The 17,686-nt window shown below is 40.7% G+C and overlaps 1 protein-coding gene across 1 annotated transcript; it reads right to left on the bottom strand.

Annotated features, from left to right (window-relative positions):
- Positions 1-6,485: 6,485 nt before the first annotated feature.
- Positions 6,486-16,902, bottom strand: LOC126072889 (tripartite motif-containing protein 26-like). Its single transcript, XM_049878794.1, has 7 exons — positions 16,462-16,902; positions 15,272-15,367; positions 14,856-15,086; positions 13,134-13,156; positions 8,484-8,599; positions 7,811-7,843; positions 6,486-7,177 (listed from the first exon to the last, which is right to left on the bottom strand). Exons 1-7 carry the CDS (start codon positions 16,900-16,902, stop codon positions 6,486-6,488), a joined length of 1,632 nt encoding a protein of 543 aa, XP_049734751.1.
- Between the last annotated feature and the right edge of the window lie 784 nt (positions 16,903-17,686).

The raw sequence follows: 17,686 nt of genomic DNA, 5'->3' as shown, positions 1-17,686 counted from the left end.
TGTTTGACAGTTTTGGAATAATGATTATTGTGATGGCTAAAGTTATGTGTCAACTTGGTTGGGCCATAATTCTCAGTGGTTTGGCAGTTACGTAATGATGTAGTTTGGCAGTTGTGAAATGATGTATGCATCCTCCATGATGTGCTTTGATGTGAACAGCCAATCAGTTGTAAGGGGAGTTTCCTTAGGGGTATGGCCTACATCCAATATATATATGAATGTTCTGGCAAAGTCTGCTCACTTGCTCCATATACTGCATCCAGCTCATCATCATCTAACCTCTGGTTCTTGGGACTTCAGCCAGTGGCCTGCCGTACTGCCTGCTGATCTTGGGATTTATTAGCCTCCACAGCCTGTGAACCAGTGGCCTGCCATCTGACCTGCCAATCTTGGGTTCATTAGACCCTGCAGCTATGTGAGTCAGGAAAAGTGTACAGCCTGATGCCTGAGCCACGGACTTGGGACTTTCCAGCCTCTACAAAAGTGTGAGCTATTTCCTTAAGATAGAGCACTCTATATACACATACCCAGAAAACCCACGATATACATATACATATATATATGCATTTCACTGGCTTTGCTTCTCTAAAGAACCCAACCTAAGGCAGTTGTTTTTGGGTGCCGTTGAGTCGATTCTGACTTGTAGCAACCCCGTGTAACAGTGGAGAACTGCCCCATAGGTTTCCTAGGCTGTAATCTTTATGAAGCAGATCACATCTTTCTCCCATAGAGCCTCTGGCTGGGCTCGAACCTTTAGGTTTGCAGCTGAGCACTTAACTGCCAGGACTCCTTAGGGTTACCCTAAAACCAAAAGAAACCAAAACCTAACCCATTGCCTTCGGGTTGATTCCAACTCCTAGTGACCCTACAGGACAGAGTAGAACTGCCCCATAAGGTTTCTAAGGGATGGATGGTAGGTTTGAAGTGCTGAACTTTTGGTTGGCAGCCAAGCTCTTAACCACTGTAACACTAGGGTCATACTAACCTCATAAAATGAACTGGAGTATATAAATTTTTTTTCTGTTTGCTGGAGGAACCTGTGTTAAGATTGGAATTATTTTTTCCTTGCTTCATAGAACTTCCCCTAAGAAATTTCCTGGGCCCAGGGATGTGTGTGTGCTAAGATTTCTACTGATTTGATCTTTTTTTTTTTTTTGGCTAAAGGACAATAGATAAGTAAAAATGTGAACACTGTACAGAATTTTGAAAGGTATAGCTCATTGCCCAGTTTGTCTGGAAGTTGAGTAATGTCTGATGTTATGGTTACATCAATTCACAGGGAGTGGCCAAGTGTTTGCCTGATGGCCAATTATGTGAAAGAACAAAATTGGAGGTCTGGTCACAGGAGCTTTGGAGATATACAGGTTTCTGGGAATGGGCCCAGAATGTGGAAGTAAAAAGAAAATCAATTCTTTTATCTTTTAACCTATCACCCAAAAGCTGCTGGTCTTGGAATGAGCAAGGAAATCAGGAATATGAAAAAAGAAACTTACTCCAGAGCCCTGACCAACTATAAAATTGAGAATGCTTTATCGACCCATATTTTCATACTTGCTATACCACTAATAAAATGAGTTCATCTATTCTTTTTAACATTTCATCTTTTCTTCTTTATCCTTTCTACTACTATTTTATGTGGGGTATGTTGATGGTAGCTAACTTTATATTATATATACTATATATAGGCAATGGGCTTTGGGGTTTTTTATATTATACTACATATACCTGTTGCTGTTGAGTCGGTTCTGACTATATATACACTACATATGTATCTGTATATACAGACATACAAAATCACAAGAATTTTTATATGTAGCCATAATGGAGCTCCTAGAGTAGACTTCAGCAAAATATCCTGACCTTTGAGTTAGATATAATAACTGATGAAGCTTTGGTGTCTCCCTTAGGCAGAAGGTGAGCATGTTTTGGGTTGTATGCATGATGCTAGATGGGAGCATTTTTTTCCACTGGTTTTTTGGATATTTAAGTATGGGAAGAAGGATGGATGTTGATGTTTGGCAGGCAAAGGAATGGATTATAATGTAACTTCCATCATTCTTTAGGTAACTAGTATGTGCTTCCACGTCTCGGGAATGCTATACTACAAGAATCTTGATGAAACCACCTCTTACTGGAGAAGCTGAAAACACACTTTTCCAGTCCCTGTAGGGTGCATGCCTTTCTGGGGCACAGGCATGTACCCTACACTCTGGCAATCAGACGGGCTTATGCTGGATTTTGATTCAGGGGTTAACTGCATGAAGAACTGGGGCTTTTAAAGAATCTATTATGGCCCTGGATAAATAAGGCATTACTGAAAAAGAAGAACAAAGTGGGAGGCCTTTCTTTACCTGATTTTAGAACCTATTATACCGCCACAGTAGTCAAAACAGCCTGGTACTGGTACAACAACAGATACACGGACCAATGGAACAGAATTGAGAATCCAGACATAAATCCATCCACATATGAGCAGCTAATATTTGACAAAGGCCCCCAGTTAAATGGGGAAAAGACAGTCTTTTTAATAAATGGTGCTGGCAAAACTGGATATCCACCTGCAAAAAAATGAAACAAGACCCATACCTCAATCCATGCACAAAAACTAACTCAAAATGGATCAAAGACCTAAGTATAAAATCTAAAATGATAAAGACCATGGAAGAAAAAATAGGGACAATGTTAGGAGCCCTAATACATGACATAAACAGTATACAAAACATTATAAAGAATGTAGAAGAAAAACTAGATAACTGGGAGCTCCTAAAAATCAAACACCTATGCTCATCCAAAGACTTCCTCAAAAGAGTAAGAAGATTACCTACAGACTGGGAAAAAGTTTTTAGTTATGACATTTCTGATCAGCGCCCGATCTCTAAAATCTACATGATACTGCAAAAACTCAACTGCAAAAGACAAATAACCCAATTAAAAAATGGGCAAAAGATATGAATAGACACTTCAATGAAGAAGACATTCAGGTAGCTAGCAGATATATGAGGAAGTGTTCACGATAATTAGCCATTAGAGAAATGCAGATCAAAACTACAATGAGATTTCATCTCACTCCAACAAGGATGGCATTAATCCAAAAAACACAAAATAATAAATATTGGAGAGGCTGTGGAGAGACTGGAACACTTCTACACTCCTGGTGGGAATGTAAAATGGTACAACCACTTTGGAAATTGATTTGGCGCTTCCTTAAAAAGCTAGAAATAGAACTACCACTTGATCCAGCAATCCCACTCCTTGGAATATATCCTAGAGAAATAAGAGCCTTTACACCAACAGATATGCGCACACCCATGTTTATTCCAGCACTGTTTACAACAGCAAAAAGATGTAAACAAACAAGGTGCCCACCAATGGATGAATGGATAAATAAATTACAGTATATTCACACAATGGAATACTACACATCGATAAAGAACAGTGAGGAATCTGTGAAACATTTCATAACATGGAGGAACCTGGAAGGCATTATGCTGAGTGAAATTAGTCAGATGCAAAAGGACAAATATGGTATAAGACCACTATTATAAGAACTTGAGGAATAGTTTAAACTGAGAAGAAAACATTCTTTTGTGGTTACGAGAAGGGGGAGGGAGGGAGGGAGGGAGAGGGGCATTCACTAATTAGTAGATAAGAACAACTTTAGGTGAAGGGAAAGACAGTACACAATACAGGGGGGGTCAGCACAATTGGACTAAACCAAAAGCAAAGAAGTTTCCTGAATAAACTGAATACTTCGAAGGCCAGAGTAGCCGGGGCAGGGGTCTGAAGACCATGGTTTCAGGGGACATCTAAGTCAACCGGCATAATAAAATCTATTAAGAAAACATTCTGCATCCCACTTTGAAGAGTGGCATCTGGGGTCCTAAACACTAGCAAGCAGCCATCTAAGATGCATCAATGGGTCTCAGCCCACCTAGATCAAAGGAGAATGAAGAACACCAAGGACACAAGGTGATTACAAGCCCAAGAGACAGAAAGGGCCACATGAACCAGAGACTACATCATCCTGAGACCAGAAGAACTAGATGGTGCCCAGCTACAACCGGTGACTGCCGTGACAGGGAACACAACAGAGAGCCCCTGAGGGAGCAGGAGAGCAGTGGGATACAGACCCCAGATTCTCATAAGACCAGACTTCATGGTCTGACTGAGACTAGAAGGAACCCAGTGGTCATGGCCCCCAGACCTTCTGTTGGCCCAGGACAGGAACCATTCCCAAAGCCAACTCAGCAGACATGGATTGGACTGGACAATGGGTTAGAAAGGGATGCTGGTGAGGAGTGAGCTTCTTGGAGCAGGTGGACACTTGAGGCTATGTTGGCATCTCCTGCCTGGAGGGGAGACAAGAGGGTAGAGGGGGTTAGAAGCTGGCGAAATGGACACGAAAATAGAGAGTGGAGGGAGAGAGCGGGCTGTCTCATTAGGGGAGAGTAACTGGGAGTGCGTAGCAAGGTGTATATGGGTTTTTGTATGAGAAGCTGACTTGATTTGTAAACTTTCACTTAAAGCACAATAAAAATTATATATAAAAAAAAAGGAAGACAGAAAAAAAAAAAAAGAATCTATTATAACAATTGTTCCAGTAGCAGCAACAGCAACATCCCATTTTCAAAGGTAGCAGAGGAAATGGTCCTGGCAGCAGTGGTCACTGTCCATCACCAATGGTGTCCTCAGGCCAAGTAGCACTAGCAGTTGCAGCAGCAGCTATCTTCATGGGATTGTTTCTATAACATGATTGTGGGCACTGTTCCTAGTATGTGGCCAACTTGCTTCCAGTCCACCAGAGATTCTGTGATCTCCCTCTTATCATTTTTCTTCTGTTTATCTGTCTAGTAAGATCGTAAACAAACAAAACCCCATTGCTCTTGAGTTGATTCTGACTCGCAGCAACCCACAGGACAAAACAGATCTGCCCCATAGGGTTTCCTTGGCTGTAATCTTTATAAAAGCAGTCTGCCACATCTTTCTCCAGCAGGACAGCTGGGGGGTTGAAACCTCTGACATTTTGGCTAGCAGCCAAATGTTTAACCATCGCAATACCAGGGCTCCTTAACATCAGTCTCTGATTTTGTAAAAGATTCTAAAGAGGAACAGTTCCACCACCATCTTGCTTACTTATATTCTGGTTCACACTTATTTCCAGCCAAACTCATTAGTACATCCTTAACCCATAAAATCTGTTCCCTCAGGTTCTGTAAAGTCATTAAACGTGAACTGAGCAGTAACAGAATATATTAGCTAAAACTCTTGGCCATTTGTTATATTAAAAAATCTAGCTGTAAACTGCTTTGTCCCTGCTATATCGAGGATTCTGAGCACATAATATTGGCAATCTACTTCAACTTTCTTGTACTGATGCATGTATATACAGGATATAGGGATCTTCTATTATTTGGTCCTATTTCCCAACAAAACATTTTTAAATGAACTATCAAAGCAAATTTCCCCACACCTCCTGACCCAGGAATGCTAGCTTGTACTTGTGCATGCATGACATGTTCCATTTACATACTGACAATTCCACCAATCCCCTCAAGTTCTGGTAATGCCTCCACTTCCTCCTCCCTCCTGCTGCAGCTCCCATGCTGACTCCCAACCTGCCCCTTCTTGGCAATACAGTAGGACCTCCAGACTTTACAGGAGGGTAGATACTTATGACCCTCCCTCATGGTGCTCTACATGCCCCAATATTGTTTAATAAATTTCTCTTCTCTAAAATTACCCAGATTCATTTTCTGCTACCTATAGCTAAGGCTACTAATTTAACCTAATTTTTTTAAAATAAATATCTGTTTCTACAATCGCAAAACTCAGCTGACATAAGCTTACTTAACAATCAAATGATTTATAAAAACACATATATGTCTGAGCCTCCGATGGTTTCCTCCCTCCCTTCTTACTGTAAAGATTATAAGAATATAGCAAAAATAAATAAACCAATTCCCACTCCGGATATCTCAAACCACAAAATATATAAAGATCAGATGCTTCATCAGGCATGAATTGTATCAAAATACTTCCCCAGCTGGTTAGAAAGCTATCAGGAGAAATTATGTGACAGGTGCTTTAGAAATGGATACGGATGTTGTAACCAATTACTATTAGTGGCCGAGGTTGTGATCCTATGACGTAGTCGCTCTTTCTCAGACCTCTGTCTTAGTGGCAGATGAAGACAAGGACAAAATCAAAGGTAACAGAAGACAAAGATTAACAATATCACTCATTTTAATAAGTACTTTGAAGACATTTCAATTCTTCCACTCTAGATAAAAGGTCAAGTATTACCACTCTCATTTTAGAGATGAAGCAGAGAGGACTCCTGGCTCCCCACTATATACCACATTGCTCCAGTCAGCTAAGGGGACTCAGAACCCCAGCAGAACAGTTAGTTGAGGTAGAAAGTTGGGAATGATATAGAGGAATAAGGGATAAATGAAATAACCTAGGGCTGTGCCTGAGGCCTTCTCTCATGGTCTCAATGTAAGTCTGGATCTCATGCAATTAAGCCACAGGAAAGGGAAAATTTTCCCAGTGAAAGAAGATGAGAATTCATAGATAAACTCCTGAGTTCTAGCATTGATAAAGGTTACCTTCCCCCCATCATAATCCAGAGCAACTCCAATCTGCCTTGGACAGTAGGACAGGATTCGGAAAGGCTCAGGGCTAGTAAATATATAGGCTCCAGCTGAAGACAGCTGCAGAGTCCAGAATCCCTCCTCAGGGGTGAAGTTGAGAAATCCTCTTCTTACCACAGACTCTCTTGCTACCCCCACCAGGCAGAATTTTGGCCATATTCCGTTTTCCTGAGACAACTGTTCCTCCAACTCTTCATTCTCATTTCTGTATCCAATAGAACTATATGCATCAGTGATGCCTATGAATCTACCAAGATAGCTACTGCTAAACATACCTCTGGCTCCATACCTATATTTCATTGCTTCTTCCTCCTCCTCTGCTTCCCACCATATCCTATCCACTTTCACTTCCCAGTACACTTTGCCCCATGTGAAGCCCTTACTGCCCAGCACACCAGGCTCAGGATCAAATCGCTGACTGTGTTGGTATTTGTTCATCCACAAGCCAGTGAATATCATACTCTTCCCATCTGGAGACACTGAGAGGTAGCCATTGGCTGTCTGGGAATTCAGGATGATCTTCACTGTGGGGACAAGGGAATAAAGGTGTGGTATCATAAAAGATATCAAAGGAGTTTGTCTGGAGCCCTTCTAACAATAGTGGGAGAGCCTCTTTGGGGACCAGGACAGAGATTGCCTTAGACCTTGTGCTCACACTACTATTAGCTCCCATATCTAGAGAATGAAGAAAACAGGTTATAAATTCAAGGGCATAGGCAGCATGATGGGACTTGTGAGGAAAAAAAAAAGGGAGAGAGAAATGGAGAGAGAGGAACTTGGACAATTATGGTTGGGGAAAAGCTTGTGGTTTTGAAATCTAAGGGATAAAGAGACTTGGGATAGATCCAAAACCAAAAATCAAACCTGCTACTGTCCAGTAGATTTTGAGTCATAGCAATGCTATAGGACAGAACTGCTCCATAGGGTTTCCAAAGAGCTGCTGGTGGATCTGAACTGCAGACCTTTTGGTTGGCAACTGAGCTCTTAAGCACCAAGCCACCAGAGCTCCTGGGATAGACCAGCCATTATAAAAACATTCCTGGTTAAAGAGCTGATCCACAAGTAAAGGGGCTTCCAAGGAAAGCTGCAGTGTTAGGTGGGAACCTTTACTTTGTTTGAGGCAAATAGCAGGTACACTATCCTCTCCAGATACTCACTTGTCTTATATTCCAGATCCCTCACCAATTTTCCTAGAGTGAAAGAAGAAAAAGGCAGTTATGTGATTTGGACATCATATCTTTCCAGGTCAAATTATTTTACTCTTGGGCAATACATCTTTAAGACATGATGGGGCCCCGTGAAAGCTCAAGGGAAATAGAGTAGGAGTAGGAGACAGAATTGTCCGGTCTAACATGGTTCATTCAAGGATCCATGCCAATATCTGCTGAATGAACTTGGCACTTCAATGAAGAGGACCTTGGGGGCATATTCTCTGTTCTAAATTCTAAATCTTAAATACCTAGCTCTAAATTGCACTACTTTCTCTATTCTTGAAGGTACCTCTTTGGGGTTCATTCTCCCAATATTCTTTTACCTCACCTTTAGATACAAAGCATCTTTCTTTTTTTTTAACCAACTTTGAGGCCTATTGATTATGATTCTACCTTTGTCTAGGCAACTTTCTTAGACTGTCATGTGGAAAGTTTCCCTGGTTTTACTTGGACCTGCTTATATTCTCTCCCCAGTGTCTCTGCCAGGTATGAATGAGCTGCAGAAGAGCAAGGAACTCTGAGAAGCCCCAAAACCGGAATCAAAACTCTAGGAAACATCGTAGAAAAAGAAACCAAGGTTTTCTATACTCAGAATCCCTTCCTTCAACTATTTGCTTACCATGGAATCCTCTGAGTCCTTTTTCTAATGAAAGAAGTTTATCTGAAAATTCTTCTGCCCGTTTTCTGATTGCTGGACTGATAGGCTTTTCAATCCAGAACTTCTTCCGGGGGTATCTAGAGAGAGCAGAGTCACAGCAGGAACTACTGAAAGAAAGGCATGAATTCACCACCGTCACCACATATGCATGCGCACACGCATACACACCAACAATGAGTCAAAGAAGGGAGAAAATGAAAGCATTATTTCCAAGTGGTTAGTTTCAACATCAAGGTCAAAGAATAAGATATATAGACTTCTGAGAAACAGGCCACGATTCAAGTATTCTCTGTTGTTAATGTCAGTCTGCCATCGAGTCATTCCCAACTCATGGCAACCCCATGTGTGTACAGTAGAACTGCTCCCTAGAGTTTCCAAGGCTGTGAACTTTTGGAAGCAGAGAGCCAGGCCTACCTTCTGAGGTGCCTCTGGGTAGGTTTGAATCACCAACCTTTTGGCTAGTAGTCGAGTGTAATCATTATAACCTGGAGTTAAAATTCCAAATTGTTTGATAGGTGGGAGGAGGATTGGGTAAGTATAACAGGATGCCTCAGAGTGTCAGTTGGTACCCCAAAACTGAGAAAAATAGGTTCCAAGAACTGTCCCATCTCCATTCTAATAGTCTAATCCAGCTATGCAGAATTTTCAAAATGGGTGGCCTACTATTATTTAAGCTACCATTAGCTCATTAATTACCTCTGGACTCTAATAAGGGAAGATTGAGTATTCACGACAGGGGGCTGGCAATAAAGATTTCTCTGGGGAGAGGTGCCACTGTGTTGTGACTTTCCTTCCCTCACCACAGGGAGGAGAGAGTTAGTGCTCTTCTTCAAGCCAAATGAGGAAGCTTTAGAGAACCATAGGCAGAACATGACCAGGACGAGTTTTTCTTGCTAGAGCTAGTGGTGGGAAGAGAGGGGAGAAACACGAGGATTGGCGCTTGACACTCGTGTGAAGTCTGAAGGTGCTGGGCTGACAGCAGGGTGGGTATAGCATCTTCAATAAGAGCAAGCTTAACTTCTTGAGGGCAGAGCAATGGTATGTATAGCTAGTAAGCCAGATATACAGCCAAGGAAAGGATCTAAGGTGGATCATCTTCAAAGAGGCTCCCTGGAGGTGCAGAGTAACTTCAACAGATGTCAATGGCTGAGAGAGGAGTATCAGAAGTGGAGAGCTCGAGGAGACATCATATGGATCAGGGAAAAGCAGAAGAGAGACCTCAGAACTGGTGAGATACAGTCTATATTTTTCAGTAAAAGTTACAGGTAAAAAGCTGGACAGAGCTATATAAGCTAAATACAAAATGGAAGAAATCTGAGGTGTTGATCTTATCAGACAGGAATGAACTCAAGGCAAAATAGTAAATAAGATAGTAAAACAAAAACCCATTGCCGTCGAGTCGATTCCGACTCATAGCCACCCCATAGGACAGGGCAGAACTGCCCCATAGAGTCTCCAGGGAGCGCCTGGCGGATTTGAACTGCCGACCTTTAGGTTAGCAGCTGTAGCACTTAAACTCTACACCACCAGGGTTTCCAAATAAGATAAGAGTATTTATAGTAATAATAAGATTATAATCTACAATTAAAATACAACTCTCCTTAAAGGCCACGCAGAGGGCATTGGTGATTGGGGGTAAAATTCTTACCTTCCACGTGGGAGACCCAGGTTCAAGCCCCAGCCAATGCTCCTCAAATGCAGCCACCACTCATCTGTCAGTGGAGGCTTGTATGTTGCTATGATGCTGAACAGGTTTCAGCAGAGCTTCCAAACTAAGATGGGCTAGGAAGAAAAGCCTGGCAATCTACTTCTGAAAACTAGCCCGTGAAAATCCTATGGATCACAATGGTCCAAACCCATTGTGCTTGGAGTTGCTATGAGTTGGGGGGGCCGACTTGACAACAGCTAACAACAACAAGGACAAAGGTGATGCAGGGGAAAAAAGCATCAAAATATTAAAAAGTAAAAACTATAAGAATACAAGGAAAAATAGGCAAAAACTCACTTCTAGTAGGAGTCTTTAACTGACCTCTCTTAGTCCATGAGGAATCAAGAAGTCAAAAAATAAGTAGCGGCACAAACGATCTAGATAATAAAATTACTAAGGAAGACTTCATGGAGATATAGCAAATCCTGCTGCAAGAAAACAGATGCTGGATGCACAGGTGTGCTATATTATAATTGCCCCCTCACCATCTCCCTAGATGCTAATGGACGTAAAGTGTGCATTTTGGTGATTTCGATGATTCCCCTCTGAAGGAACCCAGAACACTATCTTAGTGGGGTAAAGGAGGAAGGGCTGTTCTCTGGTGCCAGTAAATCTAGAATAGCCTGAACAGGGGCAATAAATGATGTCTATCGTCTACAGGTGGACTTCCACTTTTAGTATCCCCTTTTACCTTTTATTGCCATCTTTCATTGTCCCTTTCCCTACCTGCTCTCTATACATGTCATTTGGCACATAGACATGGCTGTCTGATTAGTATTAAATCCCAGGAGAGAAGAATTTAGGTATTCTCCTTCCAAAACATGAATTGGGGCGTGTCTGGACAAGAACCTAACTTTGGGGAACCTAGGCTGATGATGTGTGCTATTCTACTCATCCCTGTCTTGTTTACTGTGAGTAATAAACGCCTGTTGATCACACCATTACAAGTATCTGGTCTGTGCCCTCCTCCAAACTGTCTTTACTAAGACGTTGTGAATACAGTAATGTTGCAACAGAGAACGCAACCTTCTTTTCAAATGTTCATGGAATTGTCACAAAAATTTACAACTTATAAGGTACACAAAAAGTCTCAACAAAGTTCAACAAGTAGAAATAGCAAAGATAACATTTCTGATCACAAAATAAAAATACAATAAAGCAAAAAAAGCCTACTAGAAAAAAAGGTGACAAATATCCTCTATCTTAAACAAATCTTATGTTTACTAGTAAATCAAATAGAAAATTAAAAATACTTAGAAAACAGTAATAATAAAAATACTATATAATAGAAAATTTGGTATACAGCAAAAACAGGATTCACAGAAGACGAAAACAATAAACCATTAATTAACCTAATTAGGAAAAAAGGCAGGCATGGGAGATGAAAGCAAAAATACACAAAGTACTAAATGAAAAATATTTAGATATTCAAAAAATTAATACATTTAAGGAAATTATTTTGACTACACAAATAATTTTGAAAACACAAATGAAAATGGTGACTTTACAGAACATACCAATACTAAATATTTCAATTAAAAATTGTCAGAATGGACTTATTAAAAATAAAAAACAAACTTATATGTTGATTATAAGAGATACATTATAAAATAGCAACACAGAAAAGTTGTGAGTTAAAAGATATAAAAAGAAACACCACGCAAACACTAATCAAAAAGAAGCCGGAATAATTTTCTAGTATCAAAGAGTACTACTTTAAGGTGAGATGTATTACCTATTCTGTATGGCCCTCATTTCTTATATAATTTCTCATCTCTAATGTCTCTGTCCAGTCTCCCCAGACAGGGCCTCTGCTCTTCCAGATCTTACGGCCTATCTCACTGCCTATCTTTCTACCCAGTGTTTGGCCAACCGTAAATATTCAGCATATGCTAATGTCCAAAAAAGACCCAACCCACTGCCGTTGAATTGATTCCAACTCATAGCGACCCAATATGACAGAGTAGAACTACTCCATAGAGTTTCCAAGGAGCACCTGATGGATTCGAACTGCCAACCTCTTGGTTAACAGCCATAGCACTTAACCACTATGCCACCAGGGTTTCCTATGCTAATGTAGGTCTTGGATATCCCTGGAAATGAATTGTGTATTATCAAAATGCTGGCCTTTTATTTTCTGTCCAGAGCTTCTGTGTTCTGTGTGGGTATGATCTTGAAACTGTCCATGCTAAGTGTTTAACAGGCATTTCTCTGCAGAATCCCTGCAGGAGAAATCATTATCCCTATGACATACGTTGGAAACCCTGGTGGCGTAGTGGTTAAGTGCTATGGCTGCTAACCAAAATGTTCGCAGTTCAAATCCACCAGGCGCTCCTTGGAAACTCTATGGGACAGTTCTGTTCTGTCTTATAGGGTAAGTATGAGTTGGAATTGACTCGACAGTAATGGGTTTGATTTTTTGGAGTTTATGACATATGTAAGTGTCTTCTTCCTCTGGAAGGGCAGCGAGCAAAAAACTAGGGAGGTTTACGGAGCATGAAGGACAGTCTGATAATAAAATGTGCTCTACAGAATATGGGGGAAACTGAGGTCAAGAGCAGCAGGTAGGAATGGGAAGAATGACAAGAAACTAGGTTAGAAAAAAACTTGAGGTTCTAAATTTTCTCTAATAACTCTCATTATCTGCTACCATGTCACTTCTCTCTCAGTCCATTACCATCCCAACATAAGTTCTATGACAATAATTTTTCTAGAACTCAGTACCCCATTCCATGGAATACCCTTCAACTGACCCCTGCAGAAGAACCTCTCTCCTCCCTCCAAATAATCTCCTTCCCAGTCCTTGTCAAATTCCAACAAGTTAAGATGAAAGAAAGAAAAAAAAAAACAAAGGGACACCAGGAGTGGTTTAAAAAAGGAAATAAAAAGCGAGCAGGACTTACTTGCTTATTATGTCACTTGGGTCCTGGAAAGGAAGAGAACACAGACACTGTCACGGAAAGAAGGGTCCCAGGAGTCATCATCACCATCCCCTGCTATGGGCTCACTGGGGAATGGGTACACAACAAGAATGTACAGAGAATTATTCTGATGGGCCTGAACCTGTTCTGCTCTCTGCTGTAGTATCAGTTTTAGGGACTCATGCTTCCCCCTCCTTTCCTGCATTTGAGTTCTAGACCATCTCCTCCAGGAAACCCTCCTTGATTTATACCCTTCCTCCATTCTTCCACCATTCATTCGCCACTCCATTAGACCCAGTTCCCACTTGGAGTAAATGGAAGGAAAACTGCTCTCTCCCACTTTTATTTCTTTGGTCACATAAAGGCCCCTTCTGACTATCCCTAAGTAAGATTATCCATCATACCATGACCACTTAAGGCTTCCCTCTTGACTGCACCAGGAGTGTGGAGAGTCAAAGAAAAAGGAAGGTACTGTTTCTGTTACAAAACCCTTAGCATACATTAAATTACATTCATATGTTCACCCTGCCATTTAAAGATTTTATTCTTAATGATACAAGCTTCTGAGATCAAACATTATGTAAAGTATCTTACCTACCACTAAAACTCACTGAGTCAAGCGAGGCCATTCCGATTCATAACGACCCTGTAGGCCAGAGTAGAACTGCTCCATAAGGTTTCCAAGGCTATAAATCTTTATGGAAGCAGGCTGCCATATCCTTCTCCAGAGAAGCAACTGGTGGGTTTGAACTGCCGACCTTTTGGTTAGCAGAGCCTGAGCCACCAGGGCTCCTGCTGAAGTACCTTACCCGTTTTTATATCCAAGGAAATAAGGCCAAGAGAGGATAATTTCAAAAATCACATCGATTCCTTTTTCAAAATATCTGTCCTATACCATCCCACTTCAGTCTCAAAATACTTCATGTTTTCATTTCTATGAGTCTTTTAACAGATTCTTTTAGCAGGATCTTTCCTCCTTTTCATTCTCTCCTTCAAACCCATCTATATAATTGACAGGCTAATCTTTCTAAATAATTCTATTTTCTCTATGTTTCCAGATAATTAACTATAAGAATCCTCCTGTCAAGCGGTTAAGACTGAAATCTCCGCCTGCCTTGGAAGGCCTCTCCTCAGCTGGCTCCATCTGACCTATCTCCTTTTGTCTTGAACTTCTTCGTCACTTAAAATGACTCCTCCAGAAAGGTAGTTCCCCTCACTCTATATCCCCTTCCTACCTGCTCACCACCTATAAATACCCACTTGCCCACACAAACACCAAGATTATTCCTACCACCCTCTGTCTCACCAAATGGCATGTTCAGTTCCTCCTTTTTGCTAAACCAAATCTTTACATTTTCCTCAAGGCCAACATTAAGACCCTCTTCTTCCACAAGGCCTTCCATAAGTAAACTCACTAAACTGTGGCCTCCAGTTTGACTACAAGATTTAACACTCGATTATTTGTTGTAACCGTAAATGTACAGATTTTGCTGACTCGTTGTATGGCCTATGCATATTACAGTCTCCTGCCCACTGCAATTTGAGGCTTAAAACCTATTTGCTGGCTGATTAACTTATCAGATAACTCAGTAAGTGCGCATAAAACCTTTCTTTCCTACCTCCTTGTCCAAACCTCTTGCTGATAAGGGGTCACAGTGCAACTTAGAACAAGAGGACTCAGATACAGTTTAGTTGGTCCCTCACCTGCAAAAGTTCAAGTGCTGGCTGTTGTGCCTTCTTCTCCAACTCAGAAATCAGGGTCCCAAGCCGGATGACCTCCTTAGAGCCCTTGGTAACATAGCTGTTCCTCCCTTCAGCAAGCTCTTGCTCTAGCACCTCCAGCCACTCCAACAGGTACTGCTCCCTTTCTCTCAAGAACTGATGGCCCTGTTCAAACGCTGACACAATGTCTTGTCTGTGATTCTGGAATTTTGTCTACAGTAAATGCAGAAAGAGAAAGATGATTTCTTCTGAGAGACTAGGAAGCACCAGAACATTTGTGAGATCTCCTGGGGATAAGTTCATAAGGTAAATCCCTTCCATTACCCTCTTCTCCCTCATTTTCTTCTACTCTTTGACACACACATGTACACAGAACATTCACTCAGGGCTTCTCTTACCAGCAGGGTCTCAATCTCATCTTCTCCTGTAGACTGGAAATTCTGAACCCGGTCCCTGTCTCCCTTCAGAATCTTCAGATGGTTTAGAATTTTGCTCTATGGAAATAAACATAGATAATCTTAAGATCAGGATAAAAATGGCCTCAAAAGAAAAAGAGAATGATCCAGAGTGAAATTAAAAAGGCTTGGCCCTTATTGCTGTGTGCTATCAAGTCAATTCTGACTCATAGTGATTCTATCTGATAGAGTAGAACTGTCCCATAGGGTTTCCTAGGCTGCAATCTTTACAGGAACAGTTCTCCAGTATTTTCTCCCATGGAACTACTGGGTGGGTTCAAATTGCCAACCTTTCGGTTAGCAGCTGAACACCTAACCTTGGCACCATCAGGGCTTCTTCCTTTGACCCTATGTAGTATAATAACACTCATGTGGAACAGTTTCTATTCTAGTTAATGAAAAAGAAACACAATTAGTGCTATGTTGGCTTAGAGCAATTTCTTAGAAATGAGATAAAATAATAATTTAGTACAACTACTAAGATTTATGATATAGTTTTTATTTATATTCACCCTGTCCTTTTCTACCAAAAATATAATTTATATTAAAATTAATTAATAACATAGAAAAAGAAAACCCCCCAAAGTGAGGGAAACTATATATACTAACTTCAAATTATTGAGAGAATGATTAAATTGGTTTTAAGTCTCCTGTCAGCCAAGGAGAAAAGGGAAAGAATAAATTACATCTTCTTCAGCAGACAAGAAGAAATATGCCAGTATCTCAGAGGAAATAACATTTTCTCTGGGATTAAATTCTAAAAGAAAATTTATATAGGAGATTTTTTACAGGATATGATATCCTCAGATATATTCTTATAATGATTATGTGCTGGAGAGCACACAATTTGAAGCTACATACAAAATTTTTTTTTTTTTTACCAGGAGGGCTCTCAGGAGTGCTGGTATTCTGTACTGTTGATTGAGACCTGATCCAAATGTCTCAGAAACCAAAACATCAAAGCAATAGGATGGACTTACTATTACAAAAGATAAACCAGTTTTCTTATCTTAATTCAAAGGTTAGCATTTTACCAAGGACTTAACCATGCTAAAGAATTTGGGCCTTATCCCATTAGATACTATAGAATTTTTGGCAACAAGAACAAAACTGGGGTCCAACAGGCTTCTTACCCGGTAAGGCTGTGCAGCCTTCTCGAGGAGAACTGCAGCATGGTGCCTATGCTCCTGGGACTCCCGACACATCACACACAGTATCTGCTGGTCATCCTTGCAGTAGTAATGGAGCTTCTCTAGGTGCTGCCCACACAGCTTCTCTGCTCTTTGCTCAGGTGTTCTTTCCTCTCTTGGTTGTCTCTCCTCATCTACTTTCATTCTCCAGATGTTCTCCACCAGGCTGGCCATCTGCCATACATGGCGGATATTCTCTTTCTTAAAGGCTGTCTTGCAGAGAGAACAATACAGGGGCTGCCTGGTGGATTCACAGACCTTAATAACGCAGCGGTAGCAGAAGACGTGGCCACAGTCAATGGTTACTGGGTCTCTCAAGTAGTCAAGGCAGATGGAGCACAGTACCTCATCCTCCAGGTTTCTCAGTGGGGAGGCAGCAGCCATGATGGCTGTGTCTAAATCCTGCAGAATTTCCTCTCAAAGTGAGGAATTACTTTCTAAAACAACACGAAGAAAAAAGCAAAACTGCAAATTTAATAAACTTCAAAATGAAACCCAAGAGAAAATAATTTTTATGTTCAGACTGTTCCCGTAATTTTGCCCCAAATCTAAATTTCCTTCCAGAACAATAATCAGAAATGGTTCCAGCCTGCAGAGTTAAATTTCAGGCAGCTAGCTCTGTTGTTATTAGCATTTCAAAGGGTACTAGCATATGTAATTAAGTGAGGTATTCTAGAAGTTTATGAGGAAGTATATTCTCAATAAAGTCTAAGGGATTGGTGTCCTAGCACTTAGTGTATTAGCTCAGTAGAAAATATTTGCTGTAATAATTCAACACTAACCAGTAGCCATCTAGTCGATTCCAACTTATGGCGACCCTATTGTGTCAGAATAGAACTGTGCTCCATAGGATTTTCAATGGCTGATTTTTTGGAAGCAGATCACCAGGTCTTTCTTATGAGGCACCTCTGGATGGACCCAAACCTCCAATGTTTCAGTTAGCAGCCAAGTACATTAACCATCTACACCACCCAGCAATTTTAACAGTAGAAAATAAGAATTATAAAAATGTTGGGTTGTATCTTAAAACTCATCTGAAAATATGATAGCTAGGCAGTATGGGTATAATTGAATTTTAGGTTTTGTTTTTCATAGTAAATATCATCATCATGGTTTAAACAAATGTTTTTTAAACTTTTTTTTTTTTTACCATGAATGAAAGTAAGAA

Source organism: Elephas maximus, chromosome 1 (genome assembly GCF_024166365.1).
Source record: "Elephas maximus indicus isolate mEleMax1 chromosome 1, mEleMax1 primary haplotype, whole genome shotgun sequence".
Classification (NCBI taxonomy): domain Eukaryota; kingdom Metazoa; phylum Chordata; class Mammalia; order Proboscidea; family Elephantidae; genus Elephas; species Elephas maximus.
The sequence above is the reverse complement of the archived record's forward strand: the minus strand, read 5'-3'. Positions and strand labels throughout refer to the sequence as shown.

What these genes read in the sequence shown, in the direction of transcription:
- LOC126072889 (XM_049878794.1), bottom strand. Translation starts at nt 16,902, where the DNA reads ATGGCTGCTGCCTCCCCACTGAGAAACCTGGAGGATGAGGTACTGTGC. An exon ending in CCAAGTGACATAATAAGCAA is followed by an intron (nt 8,600 to 13,133) that starts GTAAGTCCTGCT and finishes TGCTCTCTCTAG; the next exon opens with ATACCCCCGGAAGAAGTTCT. An exon ending in GGATCTGGAATATAAGACAA is followed by an intron (nt 7,178 to 7,810) that starts GTGAGTATCTGG and finishes TTGTCCCCACAG; the next exon opens with TGAAGATCATCCTGAATTCC.